This window comes from Ammospiza caudacuta, chromosome 2 (genome assembly GCF_027887145.1).
Source record: "Ammospiza caudacuta isolate bAmmCau1 chromosome 2, bAmmCau1.pri, whole genome shotgun sequence".
Classification (NCBI taxonomy): domain Eukaryota; kingdom Metazoa; phylum Chordata; class Aves; order Passeriformes; family Passerellidae; genus Ammospiza; species Ammospiza caudacuta.
Window position 1 is genome coordinate 30,797,600 of NC_080594.1, and position 20,262 is coordinate 30,817,861.

At 49.6% G+C, this 20,262-nt stretch overlaps 1 protein-coding gene across 1 annotated transcript in view; it reads left to right on the forward strand.

The window, feature by feature from the left end:
* SIDT1 (SID1 transmembrane family member 1) overlaps window positions 1-17,058 on the forward strand; it is a 38,420-nt gene extending 21,362 nt beyond the window's left edge. The window contains exons 10-25 of the mRNA XM_058825066.1: window positions 136-179; window positions 4,022-4,093; window positions 5,799-5,947; window positions 6,544-6,617; window positions 7,127-7,193; window positions 7,826-7,899; window positions 8,471-8,594; window positions 9,569-9,686; window positions 10,067-10,203; window positions 11,839-11,947; window positions 13,035-13,111; window positions 14,216-14,262; window positions 15,030-15,135; window positions 15,447-15,557; window positions 16,330-16,443; window positions 16,841-17,058. Of these exons, the coding sequence (XP_058681049.1) occupies window positions 136-179; window positions 4,022-4,093; window positions 5,799-5,947; window positions 6,544-6,617; window positions 7,127-7,193; window positions 7,826-7,899; window positions 8,471-8,594; window positions 9,569-9,686; window positions 10,067-10,203; window positions 11,839-11,947; window positions 13,035-13,111; window positions 14,216-14,262; window positions 15,030-15,135; window positions 15,447-15,557; window positions 16,330-16,443; window positions 16,841-16,903 (1,486 nt within the window). The 3' untranslated portion in view covers window positions 16,904-17,058. The remainder of the gene's footprint in view (window positions 1-135; window positions 180-4,021; window positions 4,094-5,798; window positions 5,948-6,543; window positions 6,618-7,126; window positions 7,194-7,825; window positions 7,900-8,470; window positions 8,595-9,568; window positions 9,687-10,066; window positions 10,204-11,838; window positions 11,948-13,034; window positions 13,112-14,215; window positions 14,263-15,029; window positions 15,136-15,446; window positions 15,558-16,329; window positions 16,444-16,840) is intronic.
* Window positions 17,059-20,262: the final 3,204 nt, after the last annotated feature.

The window sequence follows — 20,262 nt, forward strand, 5'->3', positions numbered from 1 at the left end:
TTATTTTTGTTGGTTTTGTTTGTTTTTTTAGAGCTTGTGCCGTATTTACCTGTTGGTGTCCTAGATAATCCTGCCATGGCTGGCAGGTGCTGAGGTTTGTTGGCTGTCTCATGAGTGCTGTCTGTTGCTTTGCAGGGTTCAGAGGAAGGCTTCAGCTGGGAGATTGAGCCCTGAGCATGGTAAGGTCTCTTCTCTGTCGTGTGACAGCTTTGAGTGAGCAGCACAGGCCCCAGGCCAGGCACAGGACAGGCTGTCAGTCCAGTACCTTCTGTCCTGGAGCTGTCTTCCCTGGTAGCTCACACAGTCTCTGGTGCTGAGGAAAGATGTTAGAGCTCCCTCTCTGCCCTCACAAGAGTCCTTTGAAGCCAGCTGCCCTGAACCTGGTCCTGACTCCTGCCCCTAGGAGCTGCCTTTAAAGGGGTAGAGGAGGCCCAAGCCTTGCCTGGACCTGGCTACAGGCAAATGTTCCTGATGCCAGGTCTGCTGATTTTTAAGCAAGGCACTTTTGAGTATGTCAGCTCTTATGCTTTAAGAATTCTTCTACCTGGTTTAAGCATGCGGTCTTTTAATTGAATTTAAATGTTAAATTGTTTTTCACTGGACATTGCAGGCAGCCAGCTGAATGAATGACTAACAGAGTTAGGTAGTTGTGTTTATGATATTTGTGTTGGCATTGGATTCAGTTTACTTTGTGCTGCACCCACATTTCCACAAGCTGCAGCCTTCTGCCTTATAAAAACAGGGCTGCATCTAAGAAGCTGCCAGTGAAAGATGGAAGTTTTTGTCATGTGGATGGGGGCACTGGGATCTTCTTGCTTTCTGGTGAGGCATGGGATCTTTTCATTTTGATTAAATATTTAGTGCCTGCAAAGTAGTTCAAAGCATTGGTGCTGAGGTCATTTGTACCTCTCTCCTAGAGGAAGGGAGAACATAGTCTTGGCAGCATTGAGAGGTTCTTGATGTTATTCCTTTTTTGATGTGAGCATTTTCAGTCTCTCTGGTCTGCTGCATCCCATCAGATAAGCAGGGTAGTATAACTGAGCTGTGTTTAAAGGATCAGCAGTGGAACTTCACTCTGACTGGCATTAATTGGCTTAATATTTGTGCTGAGGACCTGGGGACATTTGAATTCTTAGACTTGTTTTGTCAGCCACTAAGATCCACATGTATCCCTGTATTTGGAATACATGTGAAAGGGTTTTGTTTTTTTTTTCACAGCATGTACAGGGAACTGTAAAAGTGTCCATAAATATGATCTAATTTTATATCATTTGGGATGGATCCTGCTGTAGAACAAGAGCAGGTCTTAGGGCACTGGAGCAATGGGAAAGGCCTGTGTGTTGGGAAGTTTGAGTAAGCTGAAGGGACCTGTCCAAGGCTGTGGAAGAGCTCCAGGGTGCTGACAAGGAGTCACTGTCTAAGACAAGGAAGCACAGTCTCAGCCAGGTGAGACCAGAAGTCCCAGGGAGTGCTGCTGGTGCTGCAGCTGAGGTTTAATGTGCTGAAGCCAACTTAGAAGCTGCCTTCTAAACTGCCCTGCTGAGAGGGGGAAGTTAAATTCTGGTGTTTGGAAAGTTCCCAAAGAGCTGCCGGGCACAGATGCTGGACTTAGTAGGCACCTGGAGAGTAGAGAACTGGGTTGCTGAGCCTGGAGGACTGCTGAACAGCATCCCTGTGGAGGGAGAGAGGAGCACAGTTCTTCATAGTTTACAGCTTTCCTCCCAGAGGCACCTGCTGCTTCTGTGACCTGTCCTCTCCCTTGTAATGCACTGCCACTTTCACATACCTGGCACTGAATGTGCAGCCATGTCCTTTCCTCTGGGGGGGAATCATGTCCTACCCACACGCTGTTTCTTCATCTATTGTCTCTTCAGGGTGTGTCTGACTGATGCTTATAAAATGGTAATTAGCAGCTTTCCTGTCTTCCAGATCAGTGGACACACTGGCTTTCTCTGTTTGTTTTTTTTTTAATCCCCTTCCCACCCTTTGGAATTTCTTTCCCTCCCAAGTACCCCTGGATCTTGCCTTCTTCATTACCCCCTATTCCTTTTCCCCACCAAGGGACTGGATGGAAGTGCTCAGCAATGTGTCTTTGCCATTGGTCTTGGAATGTCCTGCCACTCCATGTACCTCCTTGCTCTTGTTATCCATCTTATATCTGGGGCCTCTGTGGTTCCCTTTATTTTTTTATTTTTTTTTTTTTTTTTTTTTAATCCCATGGCACACCTTCCCTTTCACATCCTCACTGTTTGGTGGAGGCAATAGCTGGAGGAGCCACGCCTGGTGTGGTACATTTACTTTGCTGACTCACTCTCCCAGTGGGAAGTGGGATGGAAATTAGTGGGTGAGCTGGGTCCAAAGTAGCTGTTAGAGTCAGGGCAGAGTGCTTTTTCTCCTTGGCTTGCCTGCTTTGTCCAGATTGAAATCTTTGGTAATTTGGGAGAGAAGGTTGACAGGTCACTTGAGAGAATAAAGCCTGGTCTAAAATTAGGAGGGAGTATCCTCGTGGAACAGGACTGACAGGCCTAGGAATTGTGCTAGTACCTTGCTGATGTGAACATAGGGAAATGCTTTTGCCCTCTTCCCAGTGATCTGGATTTCCAAATCAGGAAAAGCTTCCATGAGAGAGGGAGATTGGATTGGAGGTGATGAGTAGAAGCTGCATCTTGCTCATGCCTCAACCTAAAACAACATCCTGCCAATCTCAGCCCAGGGCTCAAGGGCTGTCACCTGGGGGCTGCAGTGTGCCAGAGCCCTCCCTCTGGTGCTCAGTCCATGCCATGTTCCCCTTCTGAAGCTCCTCTGAGCTGTTTGTTTTCTCTGACAGAGGGGTTGAGGCAGGAGCCTAAAGGAGCCAAAATTTGAGACCAAGTCTTAGCCCCCAGCCCAACAAGCACAGCAGACATGCAAAAAAAAAAAAAAAAAAAAGCAGTAATTGTGAATTGAAATATCAAATATCATCGCTGAATGATATTTGACCTGGATTCAGTCAGGGATAAGTTTTAGATCTCTCTACGTTTGTGGCTGATGAAAATGGTATAAAAACCTATGCCAGGTGTTACAGAAATGCCCAGAATTTCCAGTTGGAAAGAGCACTCTGTGCCTGTCACTTTGAGACCAGTCAGGTACTGGGAAGCTAGGCCATTGCCAGGCTGCAGTAAGGCTTTAAATACTGTGCCATGTTCTGCATTACTGTGCTGCTAACTGACCACATGAGATTGTTGCAGGGATGAAGCTTTAAAGCAACTTCTTAACCTGTCTCACTGTTTGTCACTACTGGAAACCATGGTCCTGTTCCTGCTGCCTTGCTTCCCTCCCTGTTGTGACTGACCTCTCAGTGAAGGGATTCAGCTGGCTTTGTTTCCTGCCATGTGGGTCAGCTGCTGAGCTCCACCATTGGAAGCAAAAAGAGGGAATGTGGAGGCAGGAGAGTACTCCTCCTTGCTTCATATATGTGGGCAGGAGGCAGGATGTTCCTAGCCCTCAAAGGCTTGCCCTTCTTGTCATCAGCACGAGATTATTACCACTTTTTGCATAAAGCATTTTTTTCTTTCTCCTTGACTGGCTAAAATTATGCAGCAGCTGTCCTGCCAAAGTCTGTGACTCTTCCAGAGATAGCTGAAGGCAGCAGGATTTGAAGAGATTTGAAGAGTTGCATGAGATGGGGAAAGAGAAGAACTAGAAATTCAGAAGGCTGTTAAGAACATAATGAGACTTGCTCTAAAATTTACCAAGTCTTGCATCCCACAGTGTGATCTGTGCAGGGTGCTGGAGGGGGCTCCTGCTGCCAGTCTCACTGGCACCCTGTGTGGGGAGGCTGAAGGGAATGGGTTTCCTTCACACTGCAAAACGAGGGTTTCCCTTTTGCACAGTATGCTCTAGAGGGAGGCTGCCATCTGTTTAGAGAAATGTTCATTTCCCCAAGCCTCTCCAGCTCTTCAGGATGTTTGTGTTCACCTCAGAGATGTTTTGAAGCACTGACATGAAGCTAACAGTCCCTCCTGGGTCTGTTTCATTGCAGGATCTGGGATGATGACTTCTTCACACCCCATCTCAGCCAGCACTCCTGAGGGAAGCAGCTACGGTGCTATTGGTACAGTATATTCCAGAATTGGGGCACAGGGAGGCTTCTCCCTGGGGTGGAGGAAGGCACTTTTAGAGTCATTTAACATCAGAGGAGAATAAAGCTGCAAGCTACTTTAGGAGCATCTTGCAACTATTGAAAAACAAAACAAAACCCAAACAACCAAATTGCAGTTAGTGAGGTTCAGGTTGCACTTCAGGGAAAAGCATCTGCATAATAAAAGTGGCAAATCTGAAAGAGGTGCCCTAAGAGACTGTCATTGGAAATGTCTTAGGCAAAGCTACAGTCACCTGAGAGCTGTGGGTGACAATGCTGCTTCAGACAGGACATTTACTAGTGACTGAAAAAGGTCCCTCACAAGCAAGCTTCTAGGAGGCTATTATTAGCTCACAGCCTGCCTTTAAACCAAAGCATGCTTGTCCCTGGGAGGCTGAAGGGTTGTGTGCCATAAAGCAAGACACAATCAGAGTTTCTTGCCCCCAGGGGTTTCACTAGGGAAGAAATAATGTCTTACTGCCAACAGGTGAATCATGCCCTAGAGGCAGAGGAGAAAGAACCTTCCTGAAGGCTTAATGGCCGCTTTACCCCTCCTTCCCCTTTTTCCAAAGAAATCTTTTAAAAGCATTTGGGAAGTGAGGAAGAAACCTGTGTTCTGCCCATGTCGATGTGGGCAATGAGCTGGGAGTTGCCCAGCCTGTGGGAAGTGCAGGCAGGTCCTGCTAACCTTTATGTGACCCCGTACCAGGGATGCAATGGGAATAAAGCTGGTACTCTGCTTGCTTTGAAAATTTGACTTTCTTCTTTGCCTTCTGTTCTACAGTATTTTTAGAAAAGCTTAGATATATATAAAGCTTACATAAAATCTGAAGGTTAACTAGGTGAGTGTGGTTTTGACCCTTAACAGTCTACTTCTTTCTCTAGAGGTATTTGTCTTGTCTCAGAATGCCAGATTTCAGAGCCTGGGCTACTAGAGAGTCAAAAATGTTAAGAGATTAAAAGTAATAGAATAAAAGCAGAGTAAAAACTAAAATGCTGCAGAGAGGGGAAGATAATGGTTCTTCAGACTGCTCTTAGCTGAGCACCTAAAACTGCTGGAAGGTTTGGGATCATGTGTGGCAATGTTCTCACTCGGAGTTCGCCCAATGTGGAATTTTTCTTCACGCAGGGTCACCAAAGGTGGTGGTGTTCACAGGGGTCCCAGGATGAGGGAAGAGATGAGAATCTGACTCCATGTTTCAGAAGGCTGATTTATTTTTTTATGATATATTGTATTAAAAGAAAATGATATGTTAAAACTATACTAAAAGAATAGAAGAAAGGATTTCATCAGAAGGCTTGCAAGGAAAGGAAAGGAATGGAATGGTAATAAAATCTTGTGACTGACCAGAGAGTCTGAGACAGCTGGACTGTGATTTGCCATTAATTAGAAACAACCACATGAGACCAATCAAAGATCCACCTGTTGCATTCCACAGCAGTAGATAATTATTGTTTACATTTTGTTTCTGAGGCCCCTCAGCTTCTCAGGAGAAAAGATCCTAATGAAAGGATTTTACATCAAATATGTCTATGATGATCATGGAAAAAAATTTTCCCTGAACTGACCCTATCAACTTGTCAAAGCATCAAAGCATGTGAGCCAGCTGGATTTTTGCCGTGCACAGAGGGATTTAGCCCTGACCCTGTGTGTCTCCTTGTCCCTGCTGTGGCCCAGACGAGTCCAGCTCCAGCGGTGCCCGGCAGCTGTCCTCCCCGGAGCACAGGGCCCCGGCTGGCTCGGACACCGACAGCTCCGTGGAGGAGGAGAGCGACTTCGACACCATGCCGGAGATTGAGAGTGACAAGAACATCATCCGCACTAAGGTACGGCTGGTGCGCGCCCCTGGGCGCCTCTGGGCCATGACCAGGACTGGTCACATCAGTGAAATCTCAAAAATCCTGTTCCCTTTCAGGGTGGATTTCATCCAGTACAGCTGAGTGTGCTTCTTAGTCTTTTTTCAGTCACTGGAAGTTTTCCCACTGTGATAAGTGTGCTGGTGAATTGAGTGCTTTAATATGGAAAATCAAAATGTATTGGGGACTATTGAGAAAGGAGGAAAATGCCCAGAGAAGTTCAAGGAGATGTGAAGATAGGGAGAAAATAATCTGCAACAGTAGGTGGCTATTTAGTACAAGTAGTGTGATTACAGTGCATGTACAGAGGGGCTTTAAGCCAGCAGCTCTCAAACTGCCTCCTTTTGTCATCCTGCACTGCTCTGTGTGGTTGGAGCCATTCCTGGAGGTCAGAGAATTTTGCAGAACTCACCCCCATAGAATCAAGGGACACAGTGAGTTCACTGTGTAAAACCAGTTCAAATATCACCAAGCTGCAAATATGTCAAGATCTCCTACTGGCATCTGTAATCTACTTTGGTTCTTTTGTGTTTTCTTCCCTCTTTCCCCACCTGATAATGTTTTAGGTGTTCCTCTATCTCTCAGATTTGTCCAGGAAAGACCGAAGAATTGTCAGCAAAAAATACAAAATCTATTTCTGGTAAGGAGAAAGCAAACTGGTAAGACCCAAACTCTGGATCCAGAGTCTCTGGTTGTGGAGTCTGTCCGCATGTCTTTCTTCTGAACCACTTCTGAACTACCCTGTTGCCCATTCTGACCCTGTTCCAATCAGTAACTGTAGATCCCACATACCTCAAGTAAAGATATTTGTGGACCAGTGCATGCATGATCCTGGCAGTGGATTCTGTTTTGCATCATTTGCCTTTAAGCATGGTAACAACCAGTGCACTGAAACGTAATGGGAATGGAGAGAAACTGGCACTCAAACCCATGAGCTTGTGGCCAGCATCCTGGCTTTTCCTGTGCCCTTAGCATTTGCCTCTGGTTTGCCTCCTGTGTGCTCGTCTGCTTCAGGGGCTCACAATGAGATGGTAACCCCAGAGCAGAGAGGTGTACACATTCCTCCATGAGCACTCTGGGGCTTTCTTCTGGGTGTGCCCCCCTGGTTTTGGTGTGTGTGTAAGTGCTGCTGCTGTCTCCCCTCTGCAGGAACATCATCACCATCGCGGTGTTCTACGCCCTGCCGGTCATCCAGCTGGTCATCACCTACCAGACGGTGCGTTTCGCCCCATGGCTGCCCCCTCTTGCTTTAAACTTGCCCTGTGGTAGTGTTGGGCAAGGGTGACAGTCACAGTGGAACTGGGATCACCCAGCAGTTCTGCTCTGTGTGAGGAGCAGTTCACCTTAGCTGCTCCTGCTGCACTCTGTTGATGTTACAGTGAGCTTGGCTCATTGGGCTTGCTCTTCTGCTATTTCTGCTTGGGGAGTGGGAGTGCTGCTGTTTTCCTGATCAACTGATGGCTCATTTGGGTCCTGTTTCATTTTAGAGACAGGAGGAATTTGATGTTATCTCTAAGGGACAGCTGAAAGCAAGTAGTGTTTGCTGTGATTTCTCCTGCCTTCTCCCAACCTTTGCTACCCTGCTGTTATGCAGATATCTGCAAGCAGGTCTATTGGTGGGGGGGTTGAGAGCACACAATGTTTCCTCTGAAGACTGTTATCAGATTTGTGGCCCTTGACAACATCTTGTCCCACCCTCAAAGCTTTGCTTGCAGATGTCAGTACTCCCTGTGCTGGGGCTAGAGCTAGGCTGTGTCCTGGTACACCTTGTGTTTGTGCTGTGTTTGCATGGGGCAAACCCCCCAGAGCAGGGAGGATTTGCTAATGGCAGGCCTCCCATCTGTCCAGGTGGTGAATGTGACTGGCAATCAGGACATCTGCTATTACAACTTTCTGTGTGCTCATCCCCTTGGGGTGCTGAGGTGAGTGACCCTTTCCTCACTGCATATTTGTCTCATGCCTCCTGAGTGTTTGTGCTGTGCCCAGGTCGGGATTTTATGCTTGCCAGGCTCACAGTAGCAATGTTGATAAGACCACTGGGAGTTTAGGACTCTGATCTTTGTGTTTTGCTCAGCAGTGCTGCTCTGTTGCAGTGAGACACACTCACCCTAGAGCTTGTGGCACCTGGGTGCCCCTTACAAATCCTTGGCACAGCAATGAGGTGCTTCTGTAACTCTGTTGGACACTTTTCTCCAAGGAGCAGCAGCTCTGCAAAGAAGTTCAGATCAATCCTTCCAGTGTAGCATTTCTCTAAATTAATGTGTGAGTGCAAAGAAAGCCCAGAGCTGGGAATCTCTCAGAAGTGTTAAATGAACTGGGACAGGCGAACTATTCAAATTAAAATTGTCATCAGGAGTGTTAGATTGCAGTTTGGCAGGTGTGGAGGTGGAAGGTGGTGGAGGGGGCAGCAAAATGGATGCAGCTTATCACAACCCAGGGTTCAGCTTCCTGCTGCTGTGCTGCCTTTGCCTTAAACCTTCTTCTTTCCTGCAGTGCCTTCAACAACATCCTCAGCAACGTGGGCCACATGATGCTGGGCTTTCTCTTCCTCCTCATCGTGTTGCGCAGGGACATCCTCCACCGCCGGGCCATGGACATGAAGGATATCTACACCCTGGTAGGAGGCATGGCTGCCTGGGGCTCAGTGGAGGCAGGGAACATGGAGTGGACTCAAAAACCAGAGTGGTACACAATGGGTTTTCCACTTGTCTTCCTTGCTGGAAGGTTGAATCCTCCTCTTTTTTCCCTCCTGTGCAGAAGAGTCTAGGTGGGATGCTTGTGTTCCTGCACACCCCAGTGCTTTACTGCTTGCAGTATGTCCATACTGTTGTGGTTGGTGACCCAGCCTGGGCCTGTGAAGACAAGGAGATTAATAGAGGGAGGATTCCCATGGCTCTGGATTTTCCTGCAGTTCTTGCTGTGAAGGAACTGGGACAGCAGGAGTGTCCCAAGATGCTTCTCTTTATAGTGAAGTTTGATTAGTCTTACACAAGAGCTGCTTACGATAACTCAGAGGAATTTGGCTGCCTCAGTCTCTGAAGCAGAGATTCTTGTAGCCAGAGCTTCTCTAGGCTCTCGTGGGAGAGGATGGAGAAATCTGCAGCACTGTGGGCAGAGGTGCTGGTGGTTTCTGGAGACAAACAGCTCTGTTCTCATGGGCTTGGTATCAAGTAAAGGCAATAGGAGTTGTAAGGGTCTGAAATGCCTTCTCACATTGGCTGATGGGCTCTGCTCAAGAGCTTCTAAGACCCTGCTGACCACAAGAGCAATTCTGGTTAGTCCTCTCTGTTTTGGACAGGATGTAGTATGGCATGACGTACAGTACAGAGATTTTCATGATGTCAGTACCAAGACACCGAGGTCTTCAGATGCGAACTTCCAGGGTGATTAGCTTAGGTTTGCTGCCTGTGGATTCACCTGGCTATGCCATGTATCTAAATCCAGATCCTGTGGTGGCACCCAGGACTCTGTGCTGCACTGGTGACTGGAGGACTTGTGTAGGAGTTAGGAGGAATGAAGTGATGGAGAATGGAAACTTGCCTGTGATCAGGACACTGAGGGCACTCACTATACAGCTCTGCTCTCTTCCAGGACTATGGGATCCCAAAGCATTTTGGTCTCTTCTATGCTATGGGCATTGCTCTGATGATGGAAGGGGTGCTCAGTGCCTGTTACCACGTCTGCCCTAATTACTCCAATTTCCAGTTTGGTAAGCTGATTTTCCTTTCTCCTTTTGAGCTGGAGCTAGGATTCGCCATGTTCTGTCTCTTGCTGAGTTGCTGACGTTTCCCATCTCTCTCTACCCTTGCAAGTCTCCCTGGACCCTGCCTGTTTCAAAGCTCAGTGAGGCGGTTGTGATGCCCTGTGGGCACTTATTTTCTGATCCTGTTTAGTTTCTGTTGCCCCAGAGCACAGAAGATGTGCTGCTGCAAGGTGGCAAAGCACAAAGTGCTGTACAGTGTGGTGCAGCAGCAGGGCCAAACTTGAGGCTGGCAGGTACAGATCCCTGATGCTGTGTGTGCCCTTGGAGCAGCTTTCTGGGCCACTGGCAGAAGGTGTTCACACTGTTTCTGTTGTGTCCCTCCACAGACACCTCCTTCATGTACATGATTGCAGGGCTGTGCATGCTCAAGCTCTACCAGACCCGGCACCCAGACATCAATGCCAGCGCCTACTCCGCCTATGCCTCGTTTGCTGTGGTGATCTCCCTGGCTGTCCTTGGAGTGGTAGGGCTCCCTCTTACTCCTTCTACACTGCTTCTCTGGGAGGGAGGTGGCATGGCTGAGAACATGGCTGAGGTGTGAAAATGGCTGGGGAAAGCAGCAGAGTAAGATAAGAGTGTGTTAAGCAGCTGTCAGCATTTGAATTCTCAGTTCTGCTGGGCTTTCCTCCTTCCTTCCCCTGAGCTTTCAGGCAGGAGAAGAGCAGAACAGTTTCCTCTAGGCAGGCTCTTGTTTTGGGCTTTGCCCACCACATGCCATCCTTCTCAAGAGGAAAAATTCAGATGTGCACAGATGGTCTTCCTGGGGCATGATTCACATTTGAGGAAAGAGGGGTGAGGCTGGCTGGGCTTCAAGACAGGTATCTTATACCTAGTTGCCTGTGCCTATTTCTCCCCTTTGGAGTACTCTATCTTGTTTGTCACAGCTCCTGCAGTTGATTTTTGTATTTCTGGAGAGGAGCAGGATTGGGATGATACATGGGGGGCTCTCAGGCAAATTCCTGGAGTATCTGCCTATGGAAGGGCACTGGAGCAGAAGCTATGAGACTTTGCCTGTTTGCTACTTTGCCTGTAGCACTGCGAGTACTGAGCTGGGCTCACCAGGATCCTCAAGCTGTGCTTTTCCTTGGAAGTCTCTGCTTCTCTTCTTTTGAAGGACTCATTTTCATTCATCAGTAACCAGGCAAAATCCATGGAATTCTTGCTCTGAACTAGCAGCTAGATCCCAGTGGGCTGTTAGCTCCTCACTACCAAATAATGCCGAGGTCTCTGTTTACAAGACTGTCTCTCGGATAAGGCATGCAGGAGGAGCTGGTGACCTTGGGACTTCCCAAGAATCTCTTGATAGGTGTGGTAGATCTTGACAAGGTTCAAAACACTGAGACTTTATTATGAATTGCTCTATCTTTTGTGGGATGCTTTGAAGCTGTTCAGTGGAGCTTGAAAGCAGCATGTCTCCCTTGTTCCATTCATGGACAGGTGTCTTTTCTGCTTGCTTTTTAGTGTGTGGGTTTTTATCTCTGCCCACACAAAGTGAAATTTCAGGAGAATGCTTTGCCCCAGGGTGGGGAAGTGGTCACAGCCTGATGGCAGATCAGAGTTTCTGGACTTCTTATTGTATGAATGAGAAATTAGGATTTTAATGTAGCATTAACCTGTGCTTGCAGTCATTCCAGTCCTTGCAGGACTTCCAGTCCTTAAATAAAATGAAAATGCACTGTAGGAGCAATTGCCTGCAGAGCAGTTCTGTTCTTTTTTGTCTACTTCAGTACAGTTGTTAAAGTAATGGTTGGTTCCCTGTCTGCCTTTGTAAAAATCCACCTCCTGGCCAGAGAGCTGTTGCCCAGCTCAGCAGAGAGAGCTTACTTGGCCTTGTATTTCTGCTCCCTGGGCCAGTGCTGTCCAGCCAGCCTTGTCTAAAGGGGCATTCAGAAAGAATGGCCTCCTCTTCAAATGCTGAGCTAATCTTGCTTCTCTGGACTTCATTTTGAATTTATAGATCTGTTTTCTGGTGGGAAGATTTAGGGGTTTTTTTTTATATTCAGTGAGGTTGTTTAATGTCCCATGGTGATACAGCACAGGAAAGGACTGTCCTGCTGAAAGAGGGCTCAGTTTACTTTTAAAATGTTTTTGCTTTCAGGTGTTTGGAAAAAATGACATGTGGTTCTGGGTTATTTTCTCACTGATTCACATTTTGGGCTCACTGGCTCTCAGCACCCAGATCTACTACATGGGACGCTTCAAGATCGGTGAGTGCTGTGACTGAACCATCTCCTCCCAGGTGCCTCCTGTCCTCACCTGCGTCTGCAGCACAGTCCTGTGGCCCCTCTTCTGGGCTACCCTGTCCTCTCTTTCCTGGCCTCTGAAGTCCTTGTGCTCCTGATTCCCAGTGGGAGTGAGCAGGAGCTGTGTGCTCTGAGGGAGCTGCAGTTCTCCCTAGTGCTGTGGTACACCTTGTCATGGGGTGGGGGGGAGAGGGTCTGCTGGGGAGCCTGGCTCTTGTGCTCTGCTTAAACCTATTTCTTCTTCCTCCTGTGCCCCTGTCTGCCTCAGATGACCCTGACTCAGGTAACTGCAGCTTTCTTTTTTCCCTCTTGGACTGATTGTGCTGAGCTTTAGCAGCCAGGGATTGCATGGATGAGTGTGGGGAGGCAGGATCGTGTGCCACCTGGGGTCAGCTCTTGGGAAGTGAAAGCAGTTTGCCAGCAGCACTGCCAGTCCCGTTCCTTGGCTGGAGGGGAGCAATCCAGCACAGGAGAGCTCAGATCTTGGTGCAGGAGCCTTTTCAAGCTCTGTGTTGTGGCTAAAGGGGAACATGTGTATTCATGCATGTTTGTCCATCCCTGCTGCCACTGATGGCTCTGCAGTGAAGCTTCTGCAAGATTTTGAGAGCAGGAGTGTCTTGAGTGGGCTCTGCCCCTCTAGGACCCTCTAAAGCCTGTGGGGCTTGTTTCTACTCTTTCCCTGCTTTGGCAGCTTGTTCCATGGAAGGAGCTTCTCCCCCTTCCTACATACACACACTTCTTCCAGAGATGGGGTTGCAAAGCCAGCCTCTTTACATGCACAAGCAGGGCCTGTGTGACTTCTGGGCAGTGTTAGTGTAGTGGAGGATTTTAAATTTGTTTTTGTTGTAACCTGTTGTTCTGGCCAAATGCCATCTACATCCTGTGGTGGCTGCCCTCCTGCTCAGCACAGAGTGCTTCCAAAGGGCAAGGCATGAATCTGCTGACACCTTGGGCTCTCTGTTGTCAGCTGGTGGGTGTCAGCTTCTTCCTCACAGGCATTTTAGAGCTCAGTGTGCTGGCTGTCCTGGCTTTCTACCCTTTCCTTTGACAGACATGGGCATATTTCGGCGAGCAGTGATGGTGCTGTACACGGACTGTATCCAGCAGTGCAGCCGACCAATGTACATGGTAGGTGACTTCTCATCCCAGCACCACTCTGCAGTTCCTCACTTCTTTAGGCAATGTGCAGAGGACAGAGGAGGAGCTGTGTGAAAAAGTGATGGTCCTTGCTCCCCTTGTTCTCCTTCCCCCAAAATGGCTAGGTAAGTGTAGGTCTCTGATCTCTGCTGGAGTGGTTTACCCCCAGCCTCCAGGCCTCCCCTGATCTCAGGCTTGGTGAATAAAACATCAGAGCAACGGTGATACAAGTGTGGCAGGATGTGCCTTTGCACTTGCTCTCTGGGAGCATCCATTCAGAGGAACAGGTAGGAGCTCTGTGCAGTGCAGCCTCTCTGGGGAAGGCTGCAGCTATTTTGGGTCTGTGGCTTAAGCTAAAGCAGTTGCCATTTCTGCAGCACCTCAGGGCAGATAGCAAAAAGTTAAGAAAAGGTGGCTGTTACCTTGTGTCCCACTGATTGCTTTCTCCTTAGAAAAGAGTGCTTATTAGGGCTTGAAGCCACATGGAGTTGTTATCCATAAGCCTTCTTAATTTTTTATTTATTCTCCCATCTCTGAATAAGCAAACCTGGTCCACTCAGGCATGAAGTAAGCCTGGCCAGCCTGAAACAGCTACATCATGAGAGCAGCTGTAAGCATAAATGCACATGCCCCACAGATATAACCCTTCTGCCTGCTGTTGTTACAGTGCTTCCCCAGCTAATGGTGAGATGGCAAGGAAGAAAAGGCTCCCTGAATATGTGCAGGATGCTGTCCAAGCATCCTCTTTCACGTCCTTGTTCTCTGCAGTAATTCTTTTGTAAAACAGTGGGAGGGGAGGAATCTAGCTAGAAAAACAGTAGAAGCAGTCAGAGGATTCACAGAACCTCCTGAGGCTGATCCCTTAAGTGCTGAGCTTGTCCTTTTTTACGTGTTTAGTCTCCTTACAACACTTTCTTAAAATTTTTGAAGGTCAGAGCAGTTCCCATCAGATAAAAGCTCCCACAGAGCCAGGTGCATGTGTGTTTGCAGGAACTGAACTCCAAATCCTCACATAATACTCCCCTGAATTTCTGAGGCAAAGGCCTTTTTGCATACTCTTACCACTTTATATGATCATCAGTGTCTTTTCTCCAGGACAGGATGGTGCTGCTCATTGTTGGGAACCTGGTGAACTGGTCTTTGTAAGTACTGGGGTGTTGGTGCTTTGTGTATTTGTGCATGGGGGCAGCAGGGTTTGGTACAGGGACATGGTGGCCTGGAGTGATGGGGAGATGCAGCAGTGTCTGTGCAATAATCCTGACATGTTTGGGCAGGCAGGCTGCTCTGAGGGTGGCTGGCAGATCCATGGGATGCAGTGCAGGTCTAGAGCTACATGGAGCATCCCCTGAGCATTTCAGCTGGGGGTGTCTCATGGCTCGTGTTTCAGGGAGCTTGTGCAGGGACTGTGCTGCTGAGTTGTGCTTCCCACAGAGCTGGGAGATCTCTGGCACAGCCAAGGTGCAGGAGACCTGGCAGACATAGCCATGGAGCCTGGCTGCGCAGTAACTGCATGGAGGGATCAGCTCTTGGATGGCACCTCAAATCATTGCCCCAGGCTCTTGCTTTTCACTGAAGCTGCTTCTCAGGGACATGCCTTCTACCAAATGGACAGGCCTGGGGCCAGATCCTACTGAGGGAGATGTGTTTGGCCATGGGTTGGAAGCAATCCAGGGCCCTTGCCTGTCCTCTGGAGTCTCCAGTTGCTTCAGCAGCTGACCATGGCTGAATTTCCTTGGCTGGGAGCAGAGGCAAGCAATGCACTTCCCCCAGGGAATTGGGAAGGTGTGGCACTGGTGCTGTGTCCTGCAGTACTGGTGGGGGGTAGAGCAGTGTGTGGCTGTCACTTTGGGGATGTACCCTGTCCCCAGTGAAGGGAAGCTGCTTGATGTCCCTCTGTCCTCTCCCTTAGTGCTATCTTTGGGCTGGTGTATCGGCCCAGAGACTTTGCCTCGTACATACTGGGAATCTTCATCTGCAACCTGCTGCTCTATCTGGCCTTCTACATCATTATGAAGGTAATGGAAGGCAGCTGTAGCTGTCCCTGGGGCTCCTGGCTCCAAAGGGGAAGGGATGGGCTGCATCCCTTTTTTTCTGGCTGCAATTTGGGTTCCTGTGGTGCTGCAGAGGGGTGTGGAGGGACCTTTGTGGGGCTCTGGCTGGGACAGGGTGTTGGGGAGGGGTGGTGTGGAGCCTTTTCAGGGGTGGCTGGGCTGTGTCTTTGGAGGGTGGGCAGCCCTTCCCAGATGCAGGCAGTACAGGCTGGTGTGTGAGCCCTGTGCATGGCTCTGTGTCCTGGACAGAACTCAGGGTGTGTCCCTGTCTGCAGCTCCGCAGCTCTGAGAGGCTCCTGCCCATCCCCATGTTCTGCATCGTGGCCACAGCAGTGGTGTGGGCAGCTGCCCTCTACTTCTTCTTCCAGACCCTCAGCAGCTGGGAGGTAAATTTCCCTTTTACTGTTCTTCTGTCCATCTTTTTCTCATCATCTTTCCTTCCTGGTGCTTGTTTTGCACAAAAATGACTCTGGAGAAGAGTCTTGGGCTGCTCATGGGGAGCTGAAAGGGTTTAACTTATGTAGCAGACTTGTGAAGGGAGCCTGGGAAGCTGTGCTGAGCCAGAAATGACTGTAGCTGTGTAGAGACTGTTTATAACCAGGTGATCTGGAGGTGACTGGTCCTTCCTAGGGGACAAAGGAGGAGCTGGGGATCTGGAAGGAAAAGTAGGAAAATCCTAACTGGGAAAATCCTAATCCTTCCATCCTCCAGGGATGGAAGACATCCCTGGAGCAGATGGCCACCTGGAGTCAACCAGGTCAACCTGCCTGGGGTTGGTAGAGCTCTTGGTGGTCTGGGAGCCATTAAATCCTGGCTGGGTGCCTTCTAACAGGATGTCACATCCATCTCCATGGAAATGAGGGGCTTGTTACAGGTGGTCTGGTGGAGGCTGTGCAACTTGTGTTATGCAGGACCTCAGAGGTGGAGACCAGAGGGTTCTCCTTGCACCTGGATTGTGGTCCCAGATCCATTTGGAAGTCCAAGGATAACATTGTGTTGTTTCTGGCCTGCCCGTGCCACATTTCTGGCCAGCACAGCAACTTTTCCTGGATCCTGCTTGGTGGGTCAAGACAGGGTGATTCCTGCAGGGTCTGGTGTGGCCAGCAAGGGCCCAGTAGGGGTGGATATCAGGTCCTGACCCTCTGCCTGCCCTCCTAGGAGACTCCAGCAGAGTCCCGGGAAAAGAACCGGCCGTGCATCCTGCTGGGATTCTTTGATGACCACGATGTCTGGCACTTCCTCTCTGCAGCTGCCTTGTTCTTCTCCTTTCTGGTGAGTCCTGCTGAGCCTCCCACTCTGCTGGATGGCCTCTCCCTCTCCTTTCACCTTGCTCTCCTCTCTCCACATGGAGCTGTGCCTGCTCCAGAACTCCACCGAAGTGTCCCAACTCCTCTGCTGGATGTCTCCTGACATCCTTCACAGTGGGATGCTCCTTGTCAGTGGGATCAGGCTTTCTCCTTTATCTTATTTCTCTGCCAGTGCCTTCTGGCCTCAAATTCCCTCTGGGGCTGTGAGTCACACAGCTGTTGTGGGGAAGCTGAGGGGCTGCTGCTGTGAACAATGATTCATGGATTTGTGAATACCTCCCATAAAGGCAGGGCATGAAGATCTGAAAGGAAGACATCCCTGGGCAGAAAGACCTGACTCTGGCTTTCGCTTTCTTCCTCAGGTCCTGCTGACCCTGGACGATGACCTGGATACGGTGCGCAGGGACAAGATCCCAGTGTTCTGAGTCCCCAGGGACGGGGCACAGAGGTGTCCCAAACACTCAGCCAAAGGCACTGGGCCACTGTGTCTGTGCAGAATGAGCCTGTTCCATGGCCAGCAGCCCAGTGGGAGCAGGGAACTGGATCCCCAGCAGGCATGGAGGGTGCTGTGGCAGTGAGGTGGGACCAGGAGAGAAGACGACGTCACTCCTTTCCCGCCACATCCTGTGGGGCAGGCTTGATCCAGAGGCCAAGGCCCGTGCACAGCCCTCTGGCCTGTGGGTGCAGTGGGTGCTGGGGCCAGTGACGGGGGAGGAAACAGGAGGGAGGCACCTCAGAGACCTTTGCTTCCCTTCCTCCCTGCTGATGTGCTCCACTTCCTCTCTGGTGAGCAGGCTCGGGGAGTGCCATGCCAGCCTTCCTGCACAGGGAGCTCATGGCTGCACCCTGTGGTCTGCTGCCCTCAGAGCTCCTTTCAGCAGCACTGGGGGAGCATTTGGTTCCTGTACTGCAGCAGCCAAGGGAGAAAAGGACTCCAAGCTGAGGTGGCAGTGGGGGGACTGGACTGTGTTTTCTTTCTTTCCTCTTTTTGTTGGAGAGGCTCCTTCTGTAGCTGGTGGGGAGCTGTGGTACCAGGGCTGCAGCGTTGGTCAGAGGTGGTGAGCTAGAGCTGCCCGTGAGGGCTCTGCCAGGCTCAGAGCCTCCTGCCTTGCTGCCTTGCAGCCTCTCTGTCTCTCCTGCTGAGCAGCCACTCCTCTGGCAGCTCCTGCTGGCACTGGGCAGTGCTGTGCTCCCTCTCAGGGCTCCACAAGCGTTCTCCTGGAGCGACCCTGCCGGAGAGTGCACAGCAAAGCCACAGCCTCGTGTGGCAGCCCTTGGCTCCTGCTGGTGCCTTCCCAAAGGGACAAGCTGGCACAGGGAGGCTTGCCAGCAGCTCACACTCTCTCCTCTCATGAGCTTGCCTTGGACAGCCTTGGCAAAGTCGGTTCTCTTCGGGCTGGGAGGATGAAGGAGATATTGGGGCAATTGGTGTTGAGCTCTTCACCGAAAGATGTGGACCAAATTTTCTTCTCCAACTTGTCCAAATCGGAAATGAGTTTTTTAATGGCTTCTGCATTCTTTCCAATTTCTTTAGTTATTTAAAAAACAAGAAGGTGTTAATTACTTCAGGCCTTGCATCTAAAATGGGACCTGTTTTGCTAATTTGCAATTAAAAAGTGTTCTTTGAGGCCTGCTGTCCTTATTCTTGTCTGCCTGAGCATTTTTACTTTGGTGTATGTGCATGTAGCCAGTGATGCAAAGGTTTCATTCCACTTCTGCTTACTAAAGCAGGTGACTCTGGTGGTGTTTTACTCCAAGAGTCTGTACCTTCTTGAACAGTTTTGCACCAGCTGGTTTTTATTTTTTCCTACGTTGGAGTTTGTCGAGATGGTCAATAAAATGGATGTTCCTGGTTCCCTGCTCTGCAGGTTGATCTGAATTCTTCTTGCTCCTGCTCTCAGCAGCAGCAGAGACAGGAGTCAGGGCAGAGGGGTGCCCAGCGGTGTCACACAGCTGCTGTCACCCTTGGGACTGTCACAGGTGTTTCTGGAGCCATAGGTGTGGATGACCTGCTTGTTCTCTTAACCAAATTGCCTTTGAAAGGCTACATAAAGAACAGACACTCTTGTTTGTCACTGGAGTCCCTTGGGCAGGGTGAGGAGAGGGCTGGCGGAGGAATGACACAAGAGGCTGCCAGCCTTTATCTTCCCAAGCAGAGCTGTGCTGCTCTGGAGTGTGCTGGGGTAGCTGTGCCAGACTGAAGGAGGACCTCTGTGCCCTCAAATTTGTCCAGTTCTGGGGACACATTCTTATAAAATATACTTTCTCCCTGATTTTTCATAATCTGTAGTCTCAGACCATGTTTCAAGCTTGTATTTGTTTCTAGACAGGAAGCTGGTTATCTTCTCTAAATTGAAATGTGAGGAAAAAATAATGTTGAGCAGCAGTTGGAAGGCTCGACGTAGGAGGTAGAACAACATATGGGCTCGCTGTGCTGAGCAGAGATGAGCACAGCATGGAATGGTAAGGTGGTAGCAGGGAGGGAGAGGGAGGCTGGGGAACAGCACAGAACAAACAGAAAACCATGACAGGATTCAGTTAAATACAAGGAGAGGCACCTCTAGCCTGAGAGATGGGAGGAAGGGTTGGAATCGTCTCCCTGCTGCTTTTGTGCTTCCAGCTTGCTGCATCAAGTTTTAACATTTCCTCTTAGCTTTGCCCTGCCTGCTGGGCTCTGTTGGTGCTTCAGCTCTCCCACCTGGTGGCCACTGAGCCCTCCATGGCTGTGGCTGCTGGGGCCCTGGCTGGGCACTTGAGCACTCTGTGCTCCCAGCTGTCTGAGGCACGGTTGGCTCTGCAGCCCCTGCCCCAGAAATGCAGCTTTTCCTGGCTGCTGCTGTCCTTCTTGGGCGGGAGGAGCAGCTTGCTGGGTACATTTGCAGAGGTCATGCTGTTGTTTCCTCACCTTGCTCTGCTCACAGAGGGAGACAGACGTGTAGGGGTGAAAGCAGAGCAGCACCATGGAATTGTGTTGGGAGGTGAGGAGGCTTTTTTGCTGCCCATGGGCTGGTAGTGGAGTTCCTGTTCCCCCTGCTGTGCCCATGCTTGGGATAAGCTGCTGTCACAACTCCTGAAAGGGAAATAGCAGTGCCATGGGCAGGGATGCCTCCCACTTAGAACAAGTTGCTCAAACACCCATCCAACCAGGCCTTTCTAAAGATGGTGCACCCACCACCTCTCTGGAAAATCTGTTCTCGTGTTTTACCACTCTCATTGTAAAAACCTTCTTCCTTACATTCCATATATTCCCTGTTTTCTCAGGAAATGTAGGTAAAATTGTTCAGCCCAGTACAAGTGAAAGGAGAAGGAAACAGCTTCTGTACAATACTGACATCCCCTCACAGGGTAGGAAAACCACCAGGGTTGTGTGAGCTGTTACAGCTCCCCCTCGAGCCTCTGGAGTGGCACAAGAGCTGCCAAGGCAGGGCAATGCACTGAGCATGAAAAAGGAAGGCAGCTCCTTTGTGTCCTGTTTCCCTTCTCCTCTATGACTGAACCTGGCTGTCACTGAAGGAACAAAAGCCCCTCTGTCTTAATACTAAACTTCAGCCTTTTTAAAATTAAGACCTTCCCTAAAAGCAACTTCCACACCTGCAAGAATTTTGAAGTTTACAAGCCAGGTGTTCTGGAGCCCCTGAGAATAATTGTTTCCTAGGAATTCTGTCAACTTCAGGATTGTGCAATCTCCCAAAAAGCCTTTACTTACCTTGCAGGGTCTCTGTACTGCTCTCATCCAACCTGCAGCCTTTAGCTTCAAACTGTGACAGAACAACTGTCTTAGACC